We start from the raw sequence: 24,477 nt of genomic DNA, 5'->3' as shown, positions 1-24,477 counted from the left end.
AAAACAAAACCTGAAACTATCATCAATTTATTTGAGGGATGAAAAAATGTGTATATGCACTAGCCAGAGTAATTTTATTTTACACTGATTAGATTAAATTATAAAGCAATGGCTGCAAACACATGCAGATTTTAATGATGGACTGGAATGAAATTTTTTGGTTCTTACAGCTGAAACAATCTTTTTTCCCCGATCATAAGCAGTTTTAATATAATAAGCTGGAAACTGCGATATTGCTAGACTGGATGAAGAATTTTTTAACCACTGTGGAGAAGTACAAAAATTGCCAATCCAAGTAGCAAGAAAAATCTTTCAGCTGAAGATATATCACTTCTGTCTAAAATGTCACTATCTCTCTCAGCAATTCGTGCAAAACAGGAGAGTAAGAGACCCCAGACCTGGAACTAGCAGGACAGCCAGGCAAGATAGAGGCCTGAGTGGTCAACTTGAAGGACTTCCACTTTTCTCATTTATTGTGTAAGTAAAGGAACTTGAGCCAGAGGCTGATTTCACTGAACAAGAAGAAACTAATTTGTCTACTGCTACCTGCTCATAAAAACAAAGCTAAAAGCCTTGGGCGTGTATGTACGTACGTGTCTGTATGTATATATATATGGTGTAAAAGAATCAAAGTCCCATCAAAGCGGTTGTTCTGATAGTCTCTTCCTTAGCGAACAGTTAGAGTAGAGGAAGCAGAAACACTCTAGTGCAACAGAAGACAGTAAAAGCAATCTCTCAAATAATGCATCTTCACAGTATGGGTTTTCAAGTCACTGGCCTGTCTGTGATGATGGAGGATCAAGATTTGAGACACCGCTCTAGCAATTTCCATAAAAGCAGCCATCTCAGGAGCAGTTGTAACAGGCCCCCTATACACATCCGTTCTTGGATTACGCTTTAACTACTGGGATGATTCATCCTTATACCTGCTGAACATGCTGAAGAAAGAGCAATTAAATGATGAACGCATTAGCCCACGCATTCTGGCCCTCACCTGGAGTTACACAGCCTGGAGGAAGAGAGCTAGTTAGGAAGAATAAAATACATCACTGACTGAAATAGGCATGAAAACAGAGGTGCTCCTCTGCATCTGGTAGGATGATTTGGGTAGTATTACTCCTGTTTTAGTGCAAAAGGTGTGCCAGACGGAGTAAGCGATCTACTGGTGTCCTTTCTCAGCCTGGTTTTCTACCATTTATTCTTACGCATACTCTTATACATTGGCAGGTTTTTGTAGAGGAGTCTGGAAATGCAGACAGTATGGATTTGGGGGCTTACACTGAGATCTCTGCAGTAGGTTCACAGAAATTCCTTTTGTTATTTTGAAATTTGGCTTCAGTCTGAATGGGACTACAAGATACCTGAAAACCCTTTCAGCCTTACATTTCCATAAATAAGCTCAAAAAAGTCCCCCAGTTTTCACAGAAAAGGCAAAAGGACATCATCCTTCCCCAGATGGCCATTTCTAGCATCTTGCATTGGAGGAAGGATATTTGAAAGAGTTCTCACACAGGCATTTCTCCCTACTGTTCTCATCAGAAAAAAAAATGGCTAAAATCTCTCTCTCAGAATTAAGTAAAAACTGAAAGGAAAGGTGATTCAAATAGCACATTCTGTGTTGCACCATTAAAACAGACACACTCACAGCTAGCCCAGCAATTCTTAATTTTCCATTTTTTTGTCATAAGTTTTGTAAAATTAAACCAAAAAAAGTGATGGTACCTGAGATGCAAATTGAAAATTAACATTAGTCAGAGATGTTCTTTGCTCATTTGAAAAGTGAGAATAGGTTGACTGAATCAACCAATTTGTTGGTTTGAAAGTAACTGAACAAGGATCTTAGTCTTCTAGAAAAATGTTATTCATCAAATAGAAGAGACACGTATTTATTTTACAAGCAAATATTTACAGAGCAGTGGCACTAACCTTGCACGATATAGGGAGTGTTCTCATCTCTGACCGGCGAACATATAGGACGAGGGGCAGGGGCTGGTGGTCTGTTCACAATAAAAGACCTGCGTTCTTTCCTTTCCTCCTGCTCCTCGTCCTGCGCCAGGATGAAATCATACACAGATTCATCCAACACTGCAAAAGTGTACGGGTGCTCCTCCTCGTTGTCTGCCTCACATGTATCTTGGTCTTCTCTGTAGCATGCTGTTATGAGTCCATCACGACGTTCTCTTTCACTTCTGCTCTCCACAAAATTCCTCTCTGAAAAAGAGAGGAATTGTGTTCCATATATAAGGTAAAGAAAGGGGATTAAGACTTAACTTAAAGCTTTAGAGTTTCCTAAAGTAACTCAGAGACCTAATTTCACTTCTAAACTAAAGTGCTCTGATTTTCAGAGGCTTCTGATCATCTAAGTCAGTAGAGAAGATGTCCCAAAGGAATACTTCCAACTTCAGGGCCTCCTCATGATCTCACATTAGATTATCAAAAATAGATGCTTAGCTATTAGCCCCAAAATAAATGGGCTTATTTAAAAGAAATACTGAGTGCCCCACTTGCTCCCATGAGAGTAACACAAACATGCTCTTTAATGGTGAAGCCAAGTAAGTGCTACCAGTGGCCCTTGGCATTTTGGAAATTCAGGCTATTTGTTAGCTGTTGCAACAATGACTTAAGAATTGAAACTTACTTTAGAAAATGTTGGGTTTTGTCTTTCCTGCATTTTCAATGTCCCGCTTGGTTTTGAGGGCTTTACTAAGATGTACTGTAGGGCAAGGTAAAAAAAATTTTAAAAGCCCCTTACAGCGTAGAGGAAATTTATGACCTCTTATAATCTATGCTAACACTATCCAAACCCCCATATCCCGATGACTTCCCTGACTCTCTGTACTCCCTATATTTCATGTACTTCATAGTACAACTACTCAGAACTTGCTTTTGTTTAACTTTTACATTTTAGAGCATTAAAAGGAATCAATGAGTTTCCCAATACCTGAGTTTGTTTTGATTTATCTGTAAAAATCCCACAAAGTGCTAAGAGTTAGAAGCTATTACCGAGGCTGCTGTTCCCACAAACGTTTATAACTGCCTTGCGCTGACTACTCATCTTTCCTGCAAAAACAGTAGACCTGCCTGGAATTCTTGTACTCAGTCATGTTTTCCTCGTGTTGTAATCTACTGCCTGTACATGTGTATCTGCTAAACTAGGTTGTGGACACTACTGGTGTTTGCAATCCTTTGGCTGCTATTTAAAGAATTGTGTTACCTATTTATAGGTTCAGAGGAGCTAAACAATCTTTGTGCGATACATTTATAAATGGGATGTGTCATTTATAAATGGGATGTATTATTAATATGTACTATCAACATGTAGTCTGGTTAAGATATAAAAATGTTTTAAAACAAGTGGGATTCATACACATGCCACATTTAGTATGAGAAATACTTTGTTTACATGTCACTATAAAAGTTCTGTTTGTTTCTGTGTAGGATATTCTTTCTTCTACTTCCCACAGGGGCACTCTCATGCCACTGCCAAAACAAAGACTTCAAGAAGAGGGAACTTGCCTTTTAGGTGTTCCACAGCAACACCTAAAGCAAGTGGCTGACTAAAAATACGTAGCAATGACTCATTAGAGTTCCTCTGTGAAAGCAAGCATCGTCCTCATTTAGAGGAATTCTGAACCCCCCCACCCCATTCCCCAATGATGAAACCAAGGCTAACACTTCAGGAGAATTCACAGCATGTTTTAAACGAACTATTCACACAGGAGCGTTTTCAGACAAACTCTACCTTACCAGCACAGGATTCAGCACAGGACACTATGTAGCCAAGAAACTTTCTTTGCTGGTACCCACATACAGACAAGCAGCATTTGGCACAGAGGGTCACATTACTACTTGATGGTATAGCCACCTGAGAGTTATTCCAAGACAGGCTTTTATATCACACCTACACTAACAAATCCTGTATGCCAAGCCTGACCCCTCATTTATGCACACATATAATTGCAGTTGAGTATTTTGTGGGAAGCAAAACACATCTTGAATTAATTTTATTCTGCCCCTCTTTCTCTTAGAATCCACCTATGACTTCCTGCATATAGTTAGCTTTTTCTTTCACAGCAGAAAATGGGAGAAAACCTACCTATAGTGGGGTCTAAGGCTAGAAAGCTATTTCTATTTATTTACGTGAACTTCAAAGTGCTTGGTGATGGTAATTTAAGACTCTAATAGGAGATGCCACATTTAAAAACAGAGTATGTGGCAACAGTAATAAGCAGTGGAGAAACTGAGAAGCAATTTGTGTACACATCAGTACTGTCCATGACAAATAATAAGGGTTTTTTTCCCCCTATGTGACTATTTAAGACCGGCATTTAAGCTTGAATTCTTTTCCTTACTTATCTTTCTCAATGAGAAAAAATGATACTCATCCCTTCTGAAACAGATGCAAATAGTATTTTGGGCTTATCACCTGAATGAAACTACAACACTAAATTCTAGACTTTTACTCTGGGGCAGAAGTATTTTAAAAAAAAATGCTAAAAAAAAAAAGCCAAAGCATTTCATTAAAGGTCACAATTTCTCCCTCTCTCTTCAATCTGCAACACAATATAGCTTTTTATTTCTAACATCAACATTGGCTAAAATGTAATCAAATACTATATTACTTCTCTCCACACAGTCACTTTCTATTAATTCTACCTGTGAAATTCTAAGCTGTATTAAATCAAGATAATATTTAATATTTTTAAATGATAATTACTTAAGTCAACGTGACAAAAATACAAGCTCAATCTTTTGTTTCAAGACTCTCTTGTAAATCCAACGCATCCTGTATGATTTGGCAGCAATCTCAGATGGGCAGAGTGAGGAAAACTTGAAACCTGAACGCAGCAGCCCACACCACAGTATTAGCTGACATACCTGGTCATGAATATCTTGATGCAGCAAAAATTCATATGCACAGGCTTGCTTTGGAGAATGAGGGCCATACTGCCTAGCTACTGCTGTTAGAAGAAGCAATCATACATAATCTCTACAACAGCACCTCGTCTGCCCTTGCACATGTTTGTAGCTGGGGTTATTTCCTCCCAAGATCGTACCTTGTGATAAATTGTGCAGATCGTCCTGCCTTAGGATGCCCGGCAGATTTCGAGGAGGAGGAGGGGGTGGCCTCTTACAGAAAAAGCAGCCTCTTCTGTTCTCTTCAAGATCATCAGGTATGCTGGCATACAAATTGTCAGGACTGTTTTGAAAGCTGTATGAATCTTCCTCCTCTTGATCTTCATGTTCTGTCTCCTCTCTATTGTCTTCTACATCATCTTTCTTTCCCTCATCCACCTCAGCTTCTTGTTGGCATCTTGATCCAATTCCACATTGATCTCGTCTGCTCTGCTTGGCTTTTAATGCTAAAGAATGCATTATTTTATTTAAAATTTGCCATCTGGAAACATTTTCTCTTTCAAGGATTCCCATAGAAGCAACACAATGGCTAATAAAACTTTTATGAACTAATACAGTAGGAAAGCTGTCAAATACATACTGTCAGTGAACAGCTTTTTAAATATTTACCAAATCAACAGTGGAAGTTTTTATTATACCTTACTACTCTGATACACATGCAATGTTAAACTTTTCTAGAGTTGCTGTCAGAATGCAATTACACACACTTACCTTGCATCCGTAATTTGTATTACTTGACTTTCAATGCAGCACAGTGCAACACTTAGTAAAATAAAGCTGTAGCTCACATAGCTGTGTAACTTGTTTTTATACAATGGGGTTTAGGGGCTTATTGAAATCATTCTAAAATGAAATAAACATTGCCCCTGGGAGACATGGCTCCTGTGGAAATGGAGCTCTTCTGTCTTTAGTAACCCACAGACCACAGAACAGAAATATAGTGGAGGGATGTGAAAGTGTACATTTTAATCACTATGTACAGCATCAAAACGTGGGTAGTCAAGTAGTCAACCTCAGTAACATAACAGAGAAAACTACAAAAGTCCATCAGCAGGTTTACAGTCAATGCTTAGCAGGTAATACCGAGCCCTTGAGGTAGGTTTGCACTGCGTTATCCTTTGGTGGTGCCTTTCTTTCACCACTGACTCAAATGGGAGATAAGGGCATTTAACTGGCCAACATGGCCAGCTGTTACAATCCGTGTTCTTCTTCCATGTGTCCGCACTGAAGTGTTTCCATATAGAGTGTGACAGAGACAGTGAAAATCTATCAGGGCAAGCCAGGTTTCTAGCTCACATTTTCACAGTGTCTATCATCTACCTAGCTGTGCTAAAGCAACTGGTTTAAACATAGCAAATAAGAAACATCCTTTTCATTCTGAATATGAGACAGTTGAAAAGATAAAATTGTCAAGAAACAACTAAGATAGAAACAAGATAAAGTTTAGCTTTATAGATCCATGACACTGTAAAACATATGCAAAATATATGCCATCAGTAAATGCAAACAACTTTGCAGTTCTCAAGGGGAATATATATGACCACACAGATTATCAACAAGCACATCATCAATCTACACTTAGATGTATGAACATCAAGCTGCAAAATGTCTACTCTCTGTGCCTCCTCACAGGAGCTGGCCACATCTGTAGGCAGCACCTCCCCTTATACGAAGGCTGTTTTCTGATTGGAGAATTCAGCTGCTTTCTAGATTCAGAAGAGAGATCAACAAATTTCCAGAATTTACCAGGAGGGGTGGTTGCACTGAGGTCTATCTTACTGAGTGATGACACTGTTATCATGACTGAATCCCTTACCTGTCTTCCCTCATCTCCTGGAACATCTGCCCTCCCTGGAAGTTGCAGTAACATGTGGAAACTGAAATTAATGATTCGCCCCCTCTGTTTGTCCATAATCCCACTCACTTAATACAGCACAGGCTTTGTTACCGATAAAGCTAACAACATGACTTACTCACGGCTGGTTGAGTTTCTGAGCCTAACATAAGCATGTAAGTGTCGTCGTCATCTGCTTCCTCCTCGCAATTGGTGAAATTATCTGCTGTATTAATCTAGAAAGAAAAATAAAGGACAATACTTGTTTTGGTGACATCATCCCCAAGCAAAGCTGTGCAGGGTCAGTGAGGAAACCATTAGCCTGAGGAGAAACAGCAACATTTTCTTCTTTTGGTTCTATCCAAAACTTATGTGTATTTTTGCAGAGATTGCAGCAGAGATTTCTCCCCTACCTTCACACCTTGCTATCGATATAATATTCAAAATTCTACTAAGGGGAAAGTGGAGACAAATGTTGCATTTGCAACTATGTAGTGGTATACGTACTGTAGGCAAAAGGAATGCATATATCTGGGTACATATAAAGGACACAAGGTTCTGCCGTGAAGCGATACCCAAGTTTGCACAGCAAGGATTGAAGCTAATTAATCTTTCCTTTGCACTGTGCCGGGCTGTCCAGACAGTTACCAACTCTGCTCCCAACTGTGAAGCACTCATTGGTAATGAGAAAGATCAGCAACAAAAAACCAGAAAGTCTACAGGACGTTACTGAATAGCTCAAGGGTGCACAGAGTGCAAGAAATCTCTGGAGAGCTCATTACAAACAGTCCCCGTATCCTAGGGGTTGGTACCAAAAGATGCATGTGCACTGAAAAACCAGAAACAGGACTGTAAAACATGTTAGCAGTTCCACCTCACTGCCCAAAGGTGGCAAAGCATTGTTTCTTGTTCCTCTAGAAAGCTGTTATGTTCACACAACGCTATTCAAAATTAGCCTCAGGAGAGTCAGAACAATCAGTTCTCTAAAATGTTATCAATGTTTGATCAAGTATCCTGCCTCCTGGCATCCACTGTCACTGTCTCAGGGACAGAGTTCTCACTGTGTGAAAGGGGAAAAAAATTGGAGAAATAGTGGGTTTTTCTGGGGAACTGAAAATGCTTTCTTCCCTGCTGCTCTTGTACACAGCCATCTCATGAATGCCAGTCTTCAGACGGTGCAGCCATCAGACCGTGCAGCCATCAGACCGTGCATTAGGTGTCCTCCTGGCCTGCTTTGCTGCTTTAAGAATACACCTGGATCTCCACAAAGCTATACCTCCTTCCAACAATAAAGTATTCAACTCTGTCTTCCACACCCATATAATGTGCACATCAGTGAGAGAATCCTCTGTTTTGCTTGAACTTCCCCATCATTTATCTGGTTCCTCTATACTTCACAGAAATAGGCTAACTCTTAAAAGCCCTGAAGTCAGAGCTTTTCAGAATATTTATTTTCAAAAGATTTAGGCCTGCATGTGCTAAATGTAACTGTACAGTTGGGGGAAGAAAAAGGTCTTCTGGTAAGTTCTGTATTTCTCCTGAACACAGAGGATGTGTGCAGAAAAAATCAAGCAAGTAGAGCTCTAGACAAATTAAGCTCTCCCACTATTACAGTGGAGCACCGCACCACAGAAATTCTTTCAAGGTGTTCACTTTTATCTTTGCAAACATGAAGTACGCATGGATATACAGTTGGTAGAATGAGGTCAAAAGGGTAAGAGAAGGAAACAAACGGCACATTCTGATATTCTTCTTCAGCATAGACATTTCTCAGCTGAAGGAAAGCTGGTGACTCCAGGAAAACAATATAATAGATGTGATTAATTTGCATCTTTGAAACTTCAATGTTTCAGAAGATTGAAGGTCAGTCAGCCTGCCCTTCTAACTTATAATGGCTCCACTGATAATGCTGAATCTTACAGAATTAAGGATGCAATTCAGAAGTTTAGCCCTGACTACACTTCCTAAAAGTCTCCTGGACCTGGGAGACACAGAAAAGCTGAATACAGAGAAACGAGTCTTTCTAGTATAAACATATTTAGTTAAAGAGATTCTGTATGATGCTTAAATTATTGATAAAAGCCTCCTGTGACACTGAGCATGACGACACCATGCAGCTGAAAATGGTGCGGAGTCTCCAAAGCCAGTGGAGGGTGTCCTTATTTAAGAACACAAAGCAACGTAGCTAAATCAGAATGATGTTATGGCTCAGCTTGTAAACCTCACCATAATGCCCTGAACGAGTGACCGTTACTTTTAGGCTTGGAGTGTCTTTATTATGGTCTGGGTCACATAATTGGAATGTAATAGCATAGCCAGCATGATATTTCTACAGTAGAATTTAGGATGTGGTGTACAATATGCACACAGACCCAAACTTTAAAGTCTTTTGAATCTGTTTGGCTGAAGATGGCTCTTTGATTTACACTGAGATTTCTTATGGATGTCAAGCCACCTTCCAAAGGAAGCACTAGCTTTATTGGAAACTGGTATTACAAAAAAAGGTATTAAAAAGTTGTTGTCAGCACAGAACTGCTCACAACAGACTACTGAAAAGGCTCTGAAGGTTTGAAACTCTAGTTTGCAAGTTAGCAATAAAAATACCTTACCTCAAGATGCAACAGGAATGTTGGAATGAAAGTCCTCTGAGAGACTGATGATATTTTGAGTCCTAAGATTAAATGCCACCTCTCAACATCAAAAGGTAGACACTTAATTTTCTTTCAGTTATGTATTTTAACTGCCTTCATTAAGCTTCCTGTCAAGCTAAAGACTTTCAAAAAGGCCAAGTTTTTGAATAGCTTCAAAGCAGTCCCTCTTATACAAAGCCTGAATTGATGTACCTCAGTTATTTACTCAGGAATGCGATTAGGAAAATTGTTATAACCATCTTGTCAGCATTTTTTACAAAGCTCTCCTGAAAAGCCATCCTTTTTAAGGCATGTTTTCTAAAGATTTCCTCCTTCTTATACAAAGGATTTTCTTACCCCTCAAAAATATTTCTCTCCAGTGAATATGTACTGAGAGGGAATCCTCCCACCTGGCGAGGGCCCGTGAAGTGGTTTAGCCCCAGCCGGTAGCTGGGTGCCATGCACCATTGAAATTTGGTGCGTCATACCTTCTTGTACAGTAAGGAGTGAAACATGAAAGAATTCAAAGGAATCTAACCCAACACTGACACTGTATCAACTTATGGCAAGAGTGAGAAGCATCTGGACATCAGCACTTCCTTTATAAACAGTAACTCACAGGTAAATATATCAATCACAACTCACGTTAGCCTCTGTGTATAAAATACAAATGGATATATATATATAAAAATATATCCATAACTTATATTCCTAGAAACAAAGTAATACAGAACTCCTTATGGTACATTGCCCAACAGCTTTCAAAATCAGATCTTCATGTTTAAATTGGGCCTTGGACAATGCTTAGGGTAATAATTAATTAATTCATGTGATTCTTATGTGCCTGATTCCATTGTTTTCCAATTGTCTCCTTACAGTTGTCTTTTTCTTCCAGAAAATTGGCTTTTAATAAGTTGAAATTCAATTGTGTGTGTATATACATACACACATATATATCTTTTTTACACTGAATAATTACATCCCTTGTGAGTCTAAATTCAGACTCGCATCTCTATTTCATCTTATTGTACTGGTATTTCTTAAAAAAAATTAAATGTATGTAACATTTAAAGCCTTCCATGTCTGTGTTGCAATTTGGGAATTCATGCTTTCTCCTACATCCTCAGTTTTTCGGGATTGCAGCAGTTAGGAAAACTGCTGGAGAAAATCCTTACTATTGCTTGTAAAATTCTCATTGATCCTTTTGACAAGACATTCTCTTTAGTTAGGGTTGAGTAACAAAAGAAATATTATTCCATGGAAGTTTGTCCTGGGTTCGGCTAGGATAGAGTTAATTTTCACAAGAAGCTGGGATGGGACACAGCCAGGACAGGTGACCCAAACTAGCCAAAGCGGGTATTCCGTATCATGTGACATCATGCTCAGTATAAAAGGGGGGCTAGTCAGGGAGGGGCGGCTCCAGGGTGCATGGCTCAGGGACGGTCCGGCTTTGGGATGGGTCTGAGCTGTGCAGTCTGACTTGTACGGTCAGTCGTTGGGTGAGAAACTGCATTGTATATCACCAGGTTTGTGTATTCTGTTAAGTACTGTTGTTGTTATTTCCCTCTCCCTTTGCTGTCCCAGTAAACTGTCCTTATCCCAACCAACCAGGCTTTGCCTTTGTCTTCCCATTCTCCTCCCCATCCCACCAGGGGAGGGGAGTGTGAGTGAGTGGCCACGTGGTGCTCAGCTGCCGGCTGGGGCTAAACCACAACAAAGTTAGCTCCCTGATGTGATGATATAGGGTAGCTCATAAAAGTGCACTGGAAAATTTAAATTTTTGTATGGAATAACAGAGAGTTGCTTGTTTAGGCTTAAATATCAAGTGCAGCATTAGAATGCTGACACGGACTCAACGCTTTTGTGTCTCTGTCTCGACAAATCTGTCATCCCTCCTGCTGATTATCCTTCCATTTCTTGCAGACTTTGTCTTCTCGAGTCACAGCTCCATACTGTCCAGTCTTCAGTATCATTGTACAGCTCACATGCTGCCTTGGCAAACTCCTTAAATCGAAGCAAGGCACATTATTGCAGAACTGCTTACAACACTAAATGAAATGTATATTCTGTGGAGATCTGGAGTGAATCTTTCCATTAAACACTGGAACTTCTTCCTTACATTTAAGTCAGACTCTGCCAGGCCTACCAGGATATACTTTGCAGCATTTTCCCAAGATATCCTCTGCTCAGGATGAAATGATGTTTTTGAATCCTGTGTAAAAGATGCCTGAAGAACATCATGTGTTCCTTCCTCAGAAACGATTTTCTTTTCTGAAAGTCAGTGCATTACTGGCTGAGCTAGGTGATCCCCCTTCTCCTTTTCAGTACAAATTATCTTTCTTGTAGCCATTATATCAAGTAGGAGAGCGCAGGCAGAGGCAGCTCCCTGCAGCCAGTCTTGCAAAGCCCACAATTTATAGGATTACCGCAGGCCACATCTAAATTTTAATTTCAATTCAATTTTCATACCTCAGTCAGTGCATCTGCCTACCAGTTTTCTTCACTGAGCCTTTTTCTGGGAGAAGACTTCAAACACTAGATTAAACAGAAGGTGCTGCCTTTGTTTAGGACAAAGGCTATCTATCTGATCATCTTCTGGACTCTAGCGCATTTTCAGCTGCCTGTTGGATAGCATCCAGGCTTGCTATCAGACTTCTTAAAAATATTATACAGTCACACTAAGACCCGTTCTTTCAGAGCAGAGACAGATATAGTTGCTTGATTTGTTCATAACACATCACCACAACATTCCTTCTTATCCCACTCCCAACATTCAAAGTCTGCAGCCGTGCCAAGAGGAGCATTGCCCATTCATCTGTCTCCTACCACTCTGTAAGCTCAGCATTTCAGACCAGAGGACAGTCTTGGTACGGCTGTCCTACAGGCACAGCTTTAGGCATCATCTTCTGACTATTAAGCAACAAGATAACACTGCCGGTCACCTGGAGTTGGACCTGTATCAAACACCAGAAGAGAAACAGTTTCTACTGTCTGGCTTCCTTCAGATGCCCCAGTATGAACAACTCCACAGCTGCCCTCTCCCTCTGCTGATTTGGAGCCATGACTCCCCTGGGATTCTGAGAAACAAGTTGCCAAATGCTAGTTAAAGCTGTCACAGTCTCTATGGGCTTGCTAGAAAGGCTGTGAGGGCACGTAGAGCCCAGATGCAAGTACAGCAGTGCTTTCAAAAGGATCTGATACCAACTATGCAGGTACATGGATGCCTATGTCTTTGGGGCCACTGCATCCTAAAGATACAATCACAATTTTCTCTAAACGTCATTAAAAAAGAAAACCAAGCAGACATGGACTCATTTGCACTTATACTTTCAGTATCTTTTCTTTCTTTTTTTCTCGTCAGTACAGGCCTCAATACTGCATACAGTCCTTTCTTAAAAGTAAAATCAACGGCTTTGAAAATCTGGAAGTAGATGTGAACTGGGAACATTTCAAAACTTCATGTAACTGCATAAAAGTATGCCCACCCATAAATCACTACACTGGATCATGGAGTTGGAAGGAATTTGAAAAAAATCTATTATCTAAATTGCTAATAGGGCATTGAATAGTACAGGAACCAGGACAACTCTAATCAATAACCCTTTCCATTTTGACAATGAATTGCTGAAAACTAGCCTTACAGAAACATTTCTTATTTCTCCTGATTTCTCGTTAGCTGCATTTCATTTTGTGTCTTGGTCTTTCTCATAATGCCTTTAAGTGTCTGTGCTACACTTCCGTCTTTGACCTTAGTAACCTGTTACAGTTTCTACTTCCTATGGACTTCATTCTCCTGTTTGGGATTGTTCTTTTACTACACTTTCAATCTTGTTTGTGCTTAGATATGCTTTTTTTCAAAATCTATCGCTATTGTGTTGTTATTTCTCGTTCCCATCACAGGAACTGTATATTAACATATCTCAGATTGTTCTCACCAACGTTACCCTGTCTGCACACCCTCAGTGACTTTCTCTTCCTTGCTTACAAAGAAAAGAATCCTCTAGCTATTTCCTTCACCTTGAAGCGTCAAAACCTTACCAATGCATTTAAAAACTTGCTGGATAATGTCTCCTGCTGTATTCCTTTCCAGGCAGACGCTGGTGACCTGGACCTCACAGCAAGCCTACGCATTGCTGGTACACAAACATAGCACTTTTTCCTGTTTCCCTTTGCCCTTGACTGTGTTTCCTGAACAAGCTATATGCTTTCATATAAATCATGTAAATTATTCCATCAGCTATCTGTTACATGAATTAATTGCAAGTTTGGTCATATAAAAGAACTGTATCCTTATCTTTCTATATTTTTAAAATTTCTATACAAGTACCTAAGTTTTTGGAGCACTGGCCTACTTTTCTCTTCCTTATTATTTCTTCAGGCTAAAAATCCCCTCCAAATGAAATCGTAAAGAAACTTCTGCCTTCCTAGTTTGCAGCTAATAAAACAAATCACCACTGATCAACATTTATGATTCTAGAAAAAGGAAATAGCATAAACAACCTAAGCCTCAGTCTATTTTTGAGAACAACAAGCCCTAATATGATCATGAGAAGTTCTCTACTCCAATAGACAGGGATGTTTTTTCATCTATTCAATTCAAAGCAATGGCATGAATGCCAAAAGATATGCTGGCTTCCTTCTAAAAAAGTATGTTGGATTCTTCTAAAAAAGGTCAACTTGTTACCCCCCCCCCAAAAGAAAAAAAGCCCCCAAACAACTCTCCCCAGTTTCTACACACTCTCTAGTGCAAAGTAGAAAGTCTCTTCCAGATAATTTAAGAAGAAAACTACAAACCTGTTCTTCCTAAGTACATAACTGTTCAGTAATTTCATGGCCTTTTCCATGTGACTTCCTGACCTAATGGAAACCTTCTTGATCTCTTCACGAACTGCACAACTGAAAACCAGGATTGCTGCTGATAAAAAAAACCACAAAAAACCCCCAATTCATAGAAAAAACTCAGCTGGTCTTCCCACAAAAATCTACTTTCACGTATGCTGTAAAGATGCAGAAATAGATTAAATATTATTCAAAATACTGCCATACTTTACATTCTATACCCTGTATTTGTGTTTCTGATCTCAGGAGCAGAAAAACGTTTTCTCAAATGATTCCATTGGCTTGTGTTTCATTACTGAATCATTTTTTGGTTTGAACCTAACATGCTCATTTGGAAACACAGCTCTCTCCCTTACTTAGCATTAAAGCATCAACATAATGTATTTCTTAGGCCTACACTGCCTCCAAGTGCCTTCTACACAGCCAACTTTGCATTTTAATGTTAGCTGGTTTTGGATGGGTGATACATGCACATTTCATTTAGAAAGGACTTAAATTCTGCAAAAGCAGGACTAGATTCCAACTCTCTAAGTCCTACCAGAATAACTATTTTAAGGCTAACTTTATGGAGTACTTCAGGGTAGTTAGTTTCTGATGGACAAGCATTCTCACTTTGGTGACAACAAAGGCAACCTTGTCTTCCAGTAAGAACTGATGTTGGGATGAGCATGGAGAGCCTTTCCCAAAAGAAAGGGCTGTCCTTCTGGCCTACATGTTAGAGCTAGCTTACTCTATGCCATCTGCTCCCAGAAGGCAGTAGCAACAATAAAACACTGCTTTCCTCTGTTACTAGGTAACAAGTGGCATACTTGGCAGGTTATTTATTTCCATGGGAGGTGAACTGTGCTGGCAAAACCAAAAGCTCTGTTCTCTAGCCCAAGCAGGGTGCTGGGTGGCTCCGAGGGGAAGGAGTTCTCTCCTGTGCTCTAAAGACTTTATTAACCAGAGAGCTTCAGTGCATTTCTGGCTGATGTGGATACAGATCTCACCAGGCAGGGATTACAGAGGTGGGAAACTTGAATCACTTAACAGACTGCAACGGTACCTATAGAATTCTCCTGCTAGGAGTGAACTTAAGCACAGAGGAAAACGGGATGGAAATAGGGTAAGTCATCACAGAACCTCAAGACAGAAGAAATTGTTTTCCTTAGCTAGATGCTTCCTCCATTTCTCTGTCATAGGTGTACCAGAATTGCTTTCTAAAGTATTTGTTCTTGCTTTCAGAGATGCCATTTGGCATTCATCTTCGCGGTTATTGTTCCTTTTGTCTCGCCCATGTTACGGTCTAGCCTATACTATACCCTTTGTCACTGGGCCTGCCAGAGCCTTCCAGAATGCAAAGGTGAGAACCAGATATACTCTAGGAGATACCTTCCATTGGCACTCTCAATACTTTGTGAAATGCAAGCAGACAATTTGGCAAACACTTTCTTTCATTCCATTTCGTTCCACCTGTGTCCCTGAGCTACAGCCTAGTGACCCGTCATTCTAGTTATAAAAGTTTTTCTAACTCTTAAGTCTGCATTAATGTTACTAATATTCACATATTCTACAATGTAAAATATTCATCAAAGTATTGGAAGTGTTTAAGTATTTATTACTCATTTTTCCCAGGGCCCTGTATGAGCACCTGGAGAAATGACTGAAGAAGCCAGCTTCATAAAATTGATTGCATGTATGAGGACAGATCCAACATTGCTGTTCATTAGTTTTTTTAATGTTAAGCACTTTTACTACTCTATTACCTTGCCTGGCAACTCATGCTTGCAAAGAAACCCAAACAAACCACCACCACCACAGATGAGGAAACACAGATTTCTCTAAAGCATAAGCACAGTGAAACATTCAATACAGTGTTACAATCAAAGACAAAAACCACTTGGGAATCTAACCTGGTTTAAAAAGAAAGGTGGTGGAGAGAAGTTTTGCTGCACATGTTCTGCCATGAAATGTTGAAACAGAGAGCAGTTTTAAAGCAGTGTGGGCTGAGTAGCCCAGGGGCTGGATCCAGCCCTTAAAACACTTGAACTTGGCCTCCTGACCTAAGCAAGCCTTGTCTTATAGAAAGCCAAGAACAGCATATATTATCTTGCCAGCCAAAACTGCTGCCTTCTCCTGCTTGCTCCCCATCTGTCAGAACAAGCTGTGTGATGTGCAACGCACTCTGCCTTCTCAAAGAGCATGGCTGAGGCATCCCTGATGTACTCCATGCTGCTGTACAAGGCGGGTCCTCAGCATCCGTTTTTACACTTCACGAGGGAGCATGCGTGCCCCAGTGCCTTAGCTCTACACCGCATCTTTGACTAATGCACATCTCAGGCTGCGCCCAGGAGTGGCACATGCAGCACTGCCGAGCCAGAGAAATCAGCACATCCAACACCCAGAAATTAGAAGACCCTTCTCTGTTCTACTAGTTTACAGGAAAAGTACAAGGGCATAAAAAGTTCCTGAGATTTTTTACACTGATGCTATTCAGTGCCATGTTTTCCATGATTTCCTTTCAGTTTTCCATGCCTTATTAAGGCCTCCCAACATCAATACAAAATGACAGCATCCACAGTGCCGTGAACATCCATTAACCACCTGAGCAAGAAGCAACTGACCCAAACCTATGTGTGCCACAGAAGTCAGACAGCAAAAAGAACAAGTATTTAAGATCAGTAACTGAATTTTGAAATAGAGCTGCTCATTCTATGAATGAAAGGCAATGATTGCCCAGCTTCTCAGAGTAGCAAGCAATCATCATTTACTGGAACCCCCTCATGCCTTTCTAGTTTCTCATGCAGCTGCTTACACCATGTGGCTTTTAATCAGGTGTCTGGACATAGTAAACACAGTGGTGTTGTTGCTTCTTAAATATGTATCACCCCTACCCCTGTTACACCTTTAACATACTTCTGTTATGCCTTTACCTCCTAACACTTGGAAGCATTCACGGTCAGGTTGGACAGGGCTTTGAGCAATCTGACCTAGTAGAAGATGTCCCTAAGCATGGCAGGGGGGTGTGGATTAGATGATCTTTAAAATTCCCTTCTGACCTAAACCATTCTCTGATTCTACCTCAGCAGTACACACATTTTTCTTTCAAAGGCACGTTCCTGTTGTGTAAAACTGCAGTATCATCTTTCCCAGAGCACAGATTTCTCTTTTATGGGTCACAGGTGTGTATAATTGCTTTAGTTATCTGTATGGATTTCAGTTTAACTAGCCAGTTTCTGCTTTGTTCATTTTAGTTCAAATCAGGATTATCTCATGATCTAACAAACAAGCATACTTATGTTCTGATTAAACTAATCCTAACAAATTAGAACAAAACAAACACATACTCAATTAGGTAGAAAACAGAGTAAGGAAACAGAATGACAGTAAAAATAATATTGTGACATTCTCAATAATTTGTAACAGTCCTTCTGCATATAATTTGCCAGAAGTCCCAACAACTACCATATTTTCTGCAATACTAAAAGATAATGAAGTGTTAGAATTCTCACGTCAATGTGCTGAAAATATATAAATGCACACAACTACCAAAGATAGATGATTACATAGAATAAAAAAAATGAGACATGAAACACTCCACTGCCAAAGTCTAATGATTTTGGGATCAGTTTGGGGTAAATGTATAACTGAAACAGATGATTTGCAGTATATTAAGAAATGAAACAAATTAAAACATCAATGAATACCCAACTTTGGGCTCAGATATTTTAATAAGAGCAAGAAGAATTGCTTTGTTTGAAATAATCTATTGTAATCTTAAGTAATTTCCTTCTGTGCTCCCTTACTAAACTATTTCATTTGCATGTCTGCCATTAACTTCATTACAAGCAAATTTACTGCACCACCTATCAGCCAGCTAGCATCTCCGAACTGATCCCTATTTGCATCGTTATTCTGTGTAACTTCACATTTACTTTGTACACCTGTGTATCAAATCATAGTAAAATGCCTGCAACTTGTTTTAACTCCGGCTTTTAATGGAATTTCTCCTTTGTACAGATTTACCACCACTGAGAAACAAACAATAAACAAAAAAAAACAAAGTAAAAGCTTGGTGTGTCGATCTGTAACCATATACCTCTTTGTGTTTTAAATGTCCATTTACTACTATACAGCATTCATGACTATGAAAAGAGAGAAAAACATTACCGCAGGAGAAAGAAAAAGAGACTTCTAACCACAGAACTTAATTTACTGGTATATACAAAAATGTTGTGGGGTTGGTTTTTTTTTTTTTAAAAATTCAAGTAACTGCAGTCTCCAGTTGAAAAAACTTGTGCTTGCTTTCCCTCTTCTAAGCATTTGTGCTGTTCTCTAACTACTGAGTATCAAGGGATTTTTCTTCTGAGCATTCAAAAATAAAATTCCTCTTCAGACTCATTTTAGCTCATTTCTCCTTTAACAACAATTCTTGTTACTTCACTTTTCACACACCCACACAACTTTTTGAAAGACTTTCAAATCTTGTAGAGTACTGATTCTGCTGAACAAAATATCCACTGCTGTTTGACAGGCTGTGTAATCACTGCAAACTCTACAAAAGCACTCCCATCTCACCAACAGGTTAATTTTTCAATCTAGCAAAATAAGAATTTTTCTTGCTTTTCTTAATTTTTTCTGGGTAAAATGATAACCATTCTCCAGAGAGCTTCTTTTTCACTTGATGACAATTACACTGTTTGAACTTTCAGTGTAGTTACTAAATTACTGCTCCCTTAGCAGACCAACCGGTAGCAGAGAGAGGAGGTGGGAGATTCATGAAGTAACATCTAGGGTTTGTGTATGCTGTGAAATGAACAGCCCTTTCCATAAGGATTCCCTGTGGGAATCTGAACAGGATTTATAAGCATAGATGTACTGGGTCTGGCCAGGATGGAGTTTCTTCATAGTAGCCCCTATGGTGTTGTGTTGTGGATTTGTCACTAAAACTTGTACTTGTTTGCTACAGCCTCAAAACCTTCTCTTTTTCCTCCTCTGTTCCTCTCCCAGAGAATAGGCTGAGGTGGGCAAGACGTTGGGAGAGGACACAGCCCAGTGGGTACTCCATACCATATAACGTCATGCTCAGCAATAAAAATGGGTGGAGGAAGAAGGGGGTGGGCTTTTCAGCTTCCAAGGTGGTTGTTTGGAGACTGGCTGGGCATCGGTCTGCCTGTGGGAGGTGGTGAATGATTTCTTTTGCTTCACTTCTTTTTTTCCCCTCTTCTTTCCTTCACACACTGATCTGTATTTATCTCGACCCACGAGTTTTCTTGCTTTTGCTCTTCCCATTCTCTCTCTCATCCCACTGGGGGTGGGCCAAAGGGGGCGAGTGGGAGGTTGCGTGGGCGCTTAGCTGCTGGCTGTAGTCAACTCACCACGTTAGATAAATATACTCCTGTAAAAAGGGACAGATGTGGCATAACACTAATTTCTAAAGTTTTTCAGGCTATGCCAACATCAGCATCAGCCACTGTGCAGTGAATGCTTCCTTCCATCACTTCATGACAGTTCTCAAGAAGCTGCTATCCAGCTCAAAATTGCTCTGGCATAGCTTCATCTAGACCCCTCACACCTCCAAAACTCACCCTGTAATGGAACAAAAATGCTATACTTACTATAAAGGTTCCTCAGCTTAAGAGAAAGAGAGCATTTGCAGTGCCTGACAGGGAGTAAGACAGAATTTTAGATCTGATACCTATTTATTTCTGCTTTTGTTTCTCCTAGATTGCACATATTAAATTTTTTATTATTATTATTGCGAACTAAGAAAAAGCTCATTAGCTCTGAAGAGCTCTTTGATTCTCTTAGACAGCAATAATATGAAAAGCTAAGAATTTTGGCTTTGTAAAGCATAATTATATTTTAGATGACCATAGGATCAGCTAGGGGTGTGAAATGTTTCAAATACTTCAGGAGCACAACAGCTAAATAACAGGCAGATAAAAATGCACCTGAAAGGGTAACCAGCTAGTGGAAGAGCAACACTTGTGGAAAATTTAAGATTAGCACAATTGAACAGCTTATGCTTAAAAGAGTAAATAACTGTCATTTTGCAAGTTTTTGGGCCACTGAAATAATCAGAGACTCTACCTGGAAGGAAAGGAAGAGGATGGAGAAGGCATTGAGTCAATGTATCAAACGTGCCTACACAGCCCACCAGTCTTTCAACCCCTTTCCAGTGTAATAAGGACAAACATGGTCTGGCTGAGGAAAAGAACATACAGTCTTCCAGTATGGTGTGTTTCAAAGCCCATGCTCCACATTACTTAAAAGTATGTCATGCACTGGAGTCAAAGATAGTCGCACATATGCTACTGGCAGAACATTTATGATTTATCAGTGGGCTCTAGCTCTCCAGCATCAATAAATTATTCCTCAATTTCTGCCCTGTATTCTATGTATACACTGCATAGTGCTACTCTAATGTGTTAAGCAGATGCTGTATTTTGCACCAGAACTACTAAGTTTTAGATGCTAATAGTCACACTATTGTTTGTCATTTGCACTCAAGTAACAGAAATTTCTAAGCTCTGGTGACCTCTGAGATTCAGCTCTTTCCCCCAACCCTGCTGCATGCCCAAAAATTTTTCTTCTTTCACAGAAACAAGTGGCAGTTCCATCCAGCCAATGTTTTGTTTTTAGGTTGAATTAAATGGGAGTGGGAAAAAGTGTGTAAGGCTATGAAATGCCATGGTATTTCTAGAATATGTTCCATTTCTAGAATATGCTACCAGTAGTCAGAGTTTTCAGATACAGGTTTTAATATTCAAGTTCTTAAAATCATCTTTACATTCCTAAACAACATCTAAGATAAAGAATGAGAACAGCAGTTGAAATAGCAGTTATTATCTGTAGTGCACTCAACTGTGTCAATTAAAAAGCTACTGTTCTCAGGCTGTGCATACACACACTAGCAAAAATTATCTAGTGAAACATTTCTTCTGTGGGGAAAACATTGGTACAGTGTGTGGTAAAATTAGGCACTTTATGAGAAACAAAAGCAGGAGAAAAAGGTAAAACACAATTTTCCCTTTGAAACATGTATCATGTAAATTACACCCCTAGTCACTCAGATAAATAATTAGCCTGTGTAGAATTTAGTTTTCAAAAGCCAACCAAAGTACTTCTCTTATTTTTGCTTAACTCTGAATGGATCCAAACTTAGCGCATGTATTGGCTTTCAGGTACAAATATTATAAAATTGTTGCTAGTACCCTGGCCATTCTGCATTATTGTTTTAGTTCAGGTACATCTTCATGTATAACTGAAGGATAGTGATACTGTAGTCAAAACGATAGAAAGCAAATCAGAAGACAGGCTCTGCAGCTCCTTCTCTTTTTGTAAAATGGAGATGATAATTTTTTTCATCCTGTAAGCAAGTTTCAGGACTTGGTAAGAGGCTGCAAACTACTTTGAGACCTTTGGACATCAATTTAAGTGAAAGCTCTTCTCTCCCAAAAAGACAATCTATGCATTTGATCAGTGACTTACACTATTGTCTTCAGACCAATCATCTCCCTTTAAGGTTCTTTGTTGCTTTCACATATTTTGACAATATTTGGTTTTATTTGATGGCTATATATTTACTACTTTCAAACTGTAATCCATTGTCTCAGAAATACATCCTGCATGTACAGAAGACAGCCTAAAGAGACAAAAAAAATCCACTTTAATTTGGGTCCATTTTGCATACAGCATGGAAACAATATGAAGTTCATTTTCATGGCTTCTACATGCCTTCTGACAATCCAGACCCAAAACAGTGGAGAGAAAGTGGCAATGGAGAAAAAGAACACCAAGCTACTTTTTAAAAAGTCAAACCAAGGGACTCACAACTCAACAAAACAAAATTCTTTTCAATGATCTGTTATGTAACTTAATGTTCAGTTTTGCTTGAATATTTCTACAGAGAGAAACTCCTAATATTTGAGTAAAAAATTATGCAATGTGGAATGTGAGTTCACACAAGATGCTACTGAAAGAAATAAACGTTTATTTGTCCTAATTGTATAGGGCATTTCTTTCTGACGTTCTCATATCTAAGGAAAATATGTTCTCTTAGCTTAGTTTGTTCTATGAACAGCAACAAACCAACAGTAAGCAGTCACCTGTGCTTTGATACTCTTTCTAAGAGTAGATCTATATGACTTGTACCAGAGGCTATATGTACTTCGACTCTCCGTGACCTATTGTGAAGCCTGCTGTGGTATGTGGTCTCTGCCTCTAGATCAGAGTATCCCTCTTGATCTATGGTGTTGCATTCATTCTTACCACAGCCTGCCATCAATTCTAACTGCTTTCCATATAAACCCAATAAGCATCTAAATATATGTTACCAGTGGCACTGTATCCCCTCAGAATTTTGTATTAACAAATAAGAGTAGAACAGCATAATGTACTGAATTGTATGCTATAATACCATAAAATCCATCATAGCTAAGGAAAGGTTAAACAAATATGAGTGCTTTGTATAAATCTGAAAGAAATACATTCCCTGATTGATGACTGAAATACAATTAGCTGCTGCTTGCAGGAAGCCACTGGGTACCCACTAAAAGTCATAAAAATTACTTTTGATCACATGACATGCATTGAGGCCTACTGCTTCAGGAGGGCAAGAGAGATGTAAATACAAATTATAGCTTTAAGACACTGATATATGTAATTTCTGTTAAAAAAAGTCTGTAATATTTTTTCTTCTCAATTTAAGGGAGGGAACCAAACTTGGGTAATCAGTTTTCTTTTATGCTAATGACATCAGTATTAGAAAGTGCTTAGCAAGCACAGTTCACTAAAAATGTATTTGACAGCCATTTTAAAGGCAGCTGCTACTAGATTAGAACTTGATATGAATATGGATCTCAAATATTACCTTTTCAGGGAGCACTTTCAGTTCTCAAGGCCAGAAAGAAGGAGAAAAGAAAAAAATAAAAGCTGAGGCAGAAAGAGACTATAAAGCAACAGAGAAAAAGGGAAAAGGAACTTGCATTTGACACATGGCTTGTGGCTTCCTACAGCATCGCGTTTTTATTTAATATCAGTAGCGTTAGTCTATTGCAATTACTTTTGCTGTCGCTTACATTTTTCTAATTCACAGTCAGGATCCAGAAGCTTAGTTACTCTCAGCTTTATAATTTAGAGCAGTGGGCCAAGTTCTGCATTTGGCTGACATACCTGCTGCATTAGAGTAAAACAAGACGCTAATGAACCTGGGATGTAATACATTAGCAGATTGGTTTTTTTCCTGCTCCCATCTCTCAGACACCTTGTAGTCACTACTATCAATAATAAAACACTATATAACAGAAAAGCAACATAAGCAAGCAGAGATATTGGAGTTACCAAGCAATTGGATTCTACCTTTTCAGTGTAGTTTAAGAGAGTTTTTGTTTTTCCCTAACAAGACATATAGCAATTTTAAACTAACTTATTCCCCTCCCTCTCCTCTCCCCCCAGCACCACACAGAAAGTAGCTATTGAGCGTAAAGACTGGGTAACTTTACAAGACCTCAGGAGCTGGAAGGACCCCAGCAGGAGATGGAAAGAACAGCAGCAGCCAGCTACAAAACAAGACCCATCTTATTCTTTCCCCTGGGCCTCTGCCAGCCATGTTGCACACACTTTGCTGCAACCCGTGCATGCAGGATAACACTCTTGGGGCAGATCTTCATGTGTAGTAAAATGTATGTCAACCTCAAAGGGACTATAATACTTTAGATGAAACTCTAAAGCCTATTATTTGTCTAAATATGTGTAGCAGTGTAGGAAGAATGGCTGAATTTAAAGGTCTATAAAATGCACCTATAAAAATGGGTCTGTGGTGGAAAAAAAGAGTTCCAGACAAATCGACTACTGCTACCAACTATCACTTCAAGGTCACTTGCCACAGCTGACCTCCTATTAAATGCGGTTACCCTGGCAGACAGGAATGAAAAAAGCAAGGTGGAGATGGCACTGTATAAACTGTTGCCCATAGCACTCTGGTATTGTTTTTCAATGGACTGCTGAGTGTCCTGTCTTGTCTTTTTGTTTCTTTAACTATTACAGTGTGAATTCCCTTTTGTGGAAATTTAATAATGTGTATAAACTCTGACATGCAATTCCTGTGACGGGCAAATCTTTGATATTCACGTTTCACTGAACAAACTCACAGTATGTGTAACTTCATACAGCAGTGCATGACGTTGAGGAAGTTTAGAAATTGGATTTACTGTGGAGGTTGGAAACTATTTTTAAGTAATCTCTAATACCAAAGAGAGGATATTTATTGTCACA

At 39.3% G+C, this 24,477-nt stretch overlaps 1 protein-coding gene across 4 annotated transcripts in view; it reads right to left on the bottom strand.

Moving 5' to 3' along the window:
• The window catches only part of BANK1 (B cell scaffold protein with ankyrin repeats 1), a 151,424-nt gene that overhangs the window by 20,159 nt on the left and 106,788 nt on the right, over nt 1–24,477 (bottom strand). For all 4 annotated transcript variants that reach the window (XM_054825390.1, XM_054825388.1, XM_054825389.1 and 1 more), the window contains 3 exons: nt 6,891–6,987; nt 5,058–5,363; nt 1,927–2,211 (listed from right to left, as the gene is read on the bottom strand). In XM_054825390.1, coding sequence (XP_054681365.1) covers nt 1,927–2,211; nt 5,058–5,363; nt 6,891–6,987 — 688 coding nt within the window. The remainder of the gene's footprint in view (nt 1–1,926; nt 2,212–5,057; nt 5,364–6,890; nt 6,988–24,477) is intronic.

This window comes from Grus americana, chromosome 4 (genome assembly GCF_028858705.1).
Source record: "Grus americana isolate bGruAme1 chromosome 4, bGruAme1.mat, whole genome shotgun sequence".
Taxonomy (NCBI): domain Eukaryota; kingdom Metazoa; phylum Chordata; class Aves; order Gruiformes; family Gruidae; genus Grus; species Grus americana.
This window is presented reverse-complemented; position numbering and strand designations above follow the sequence as displayed.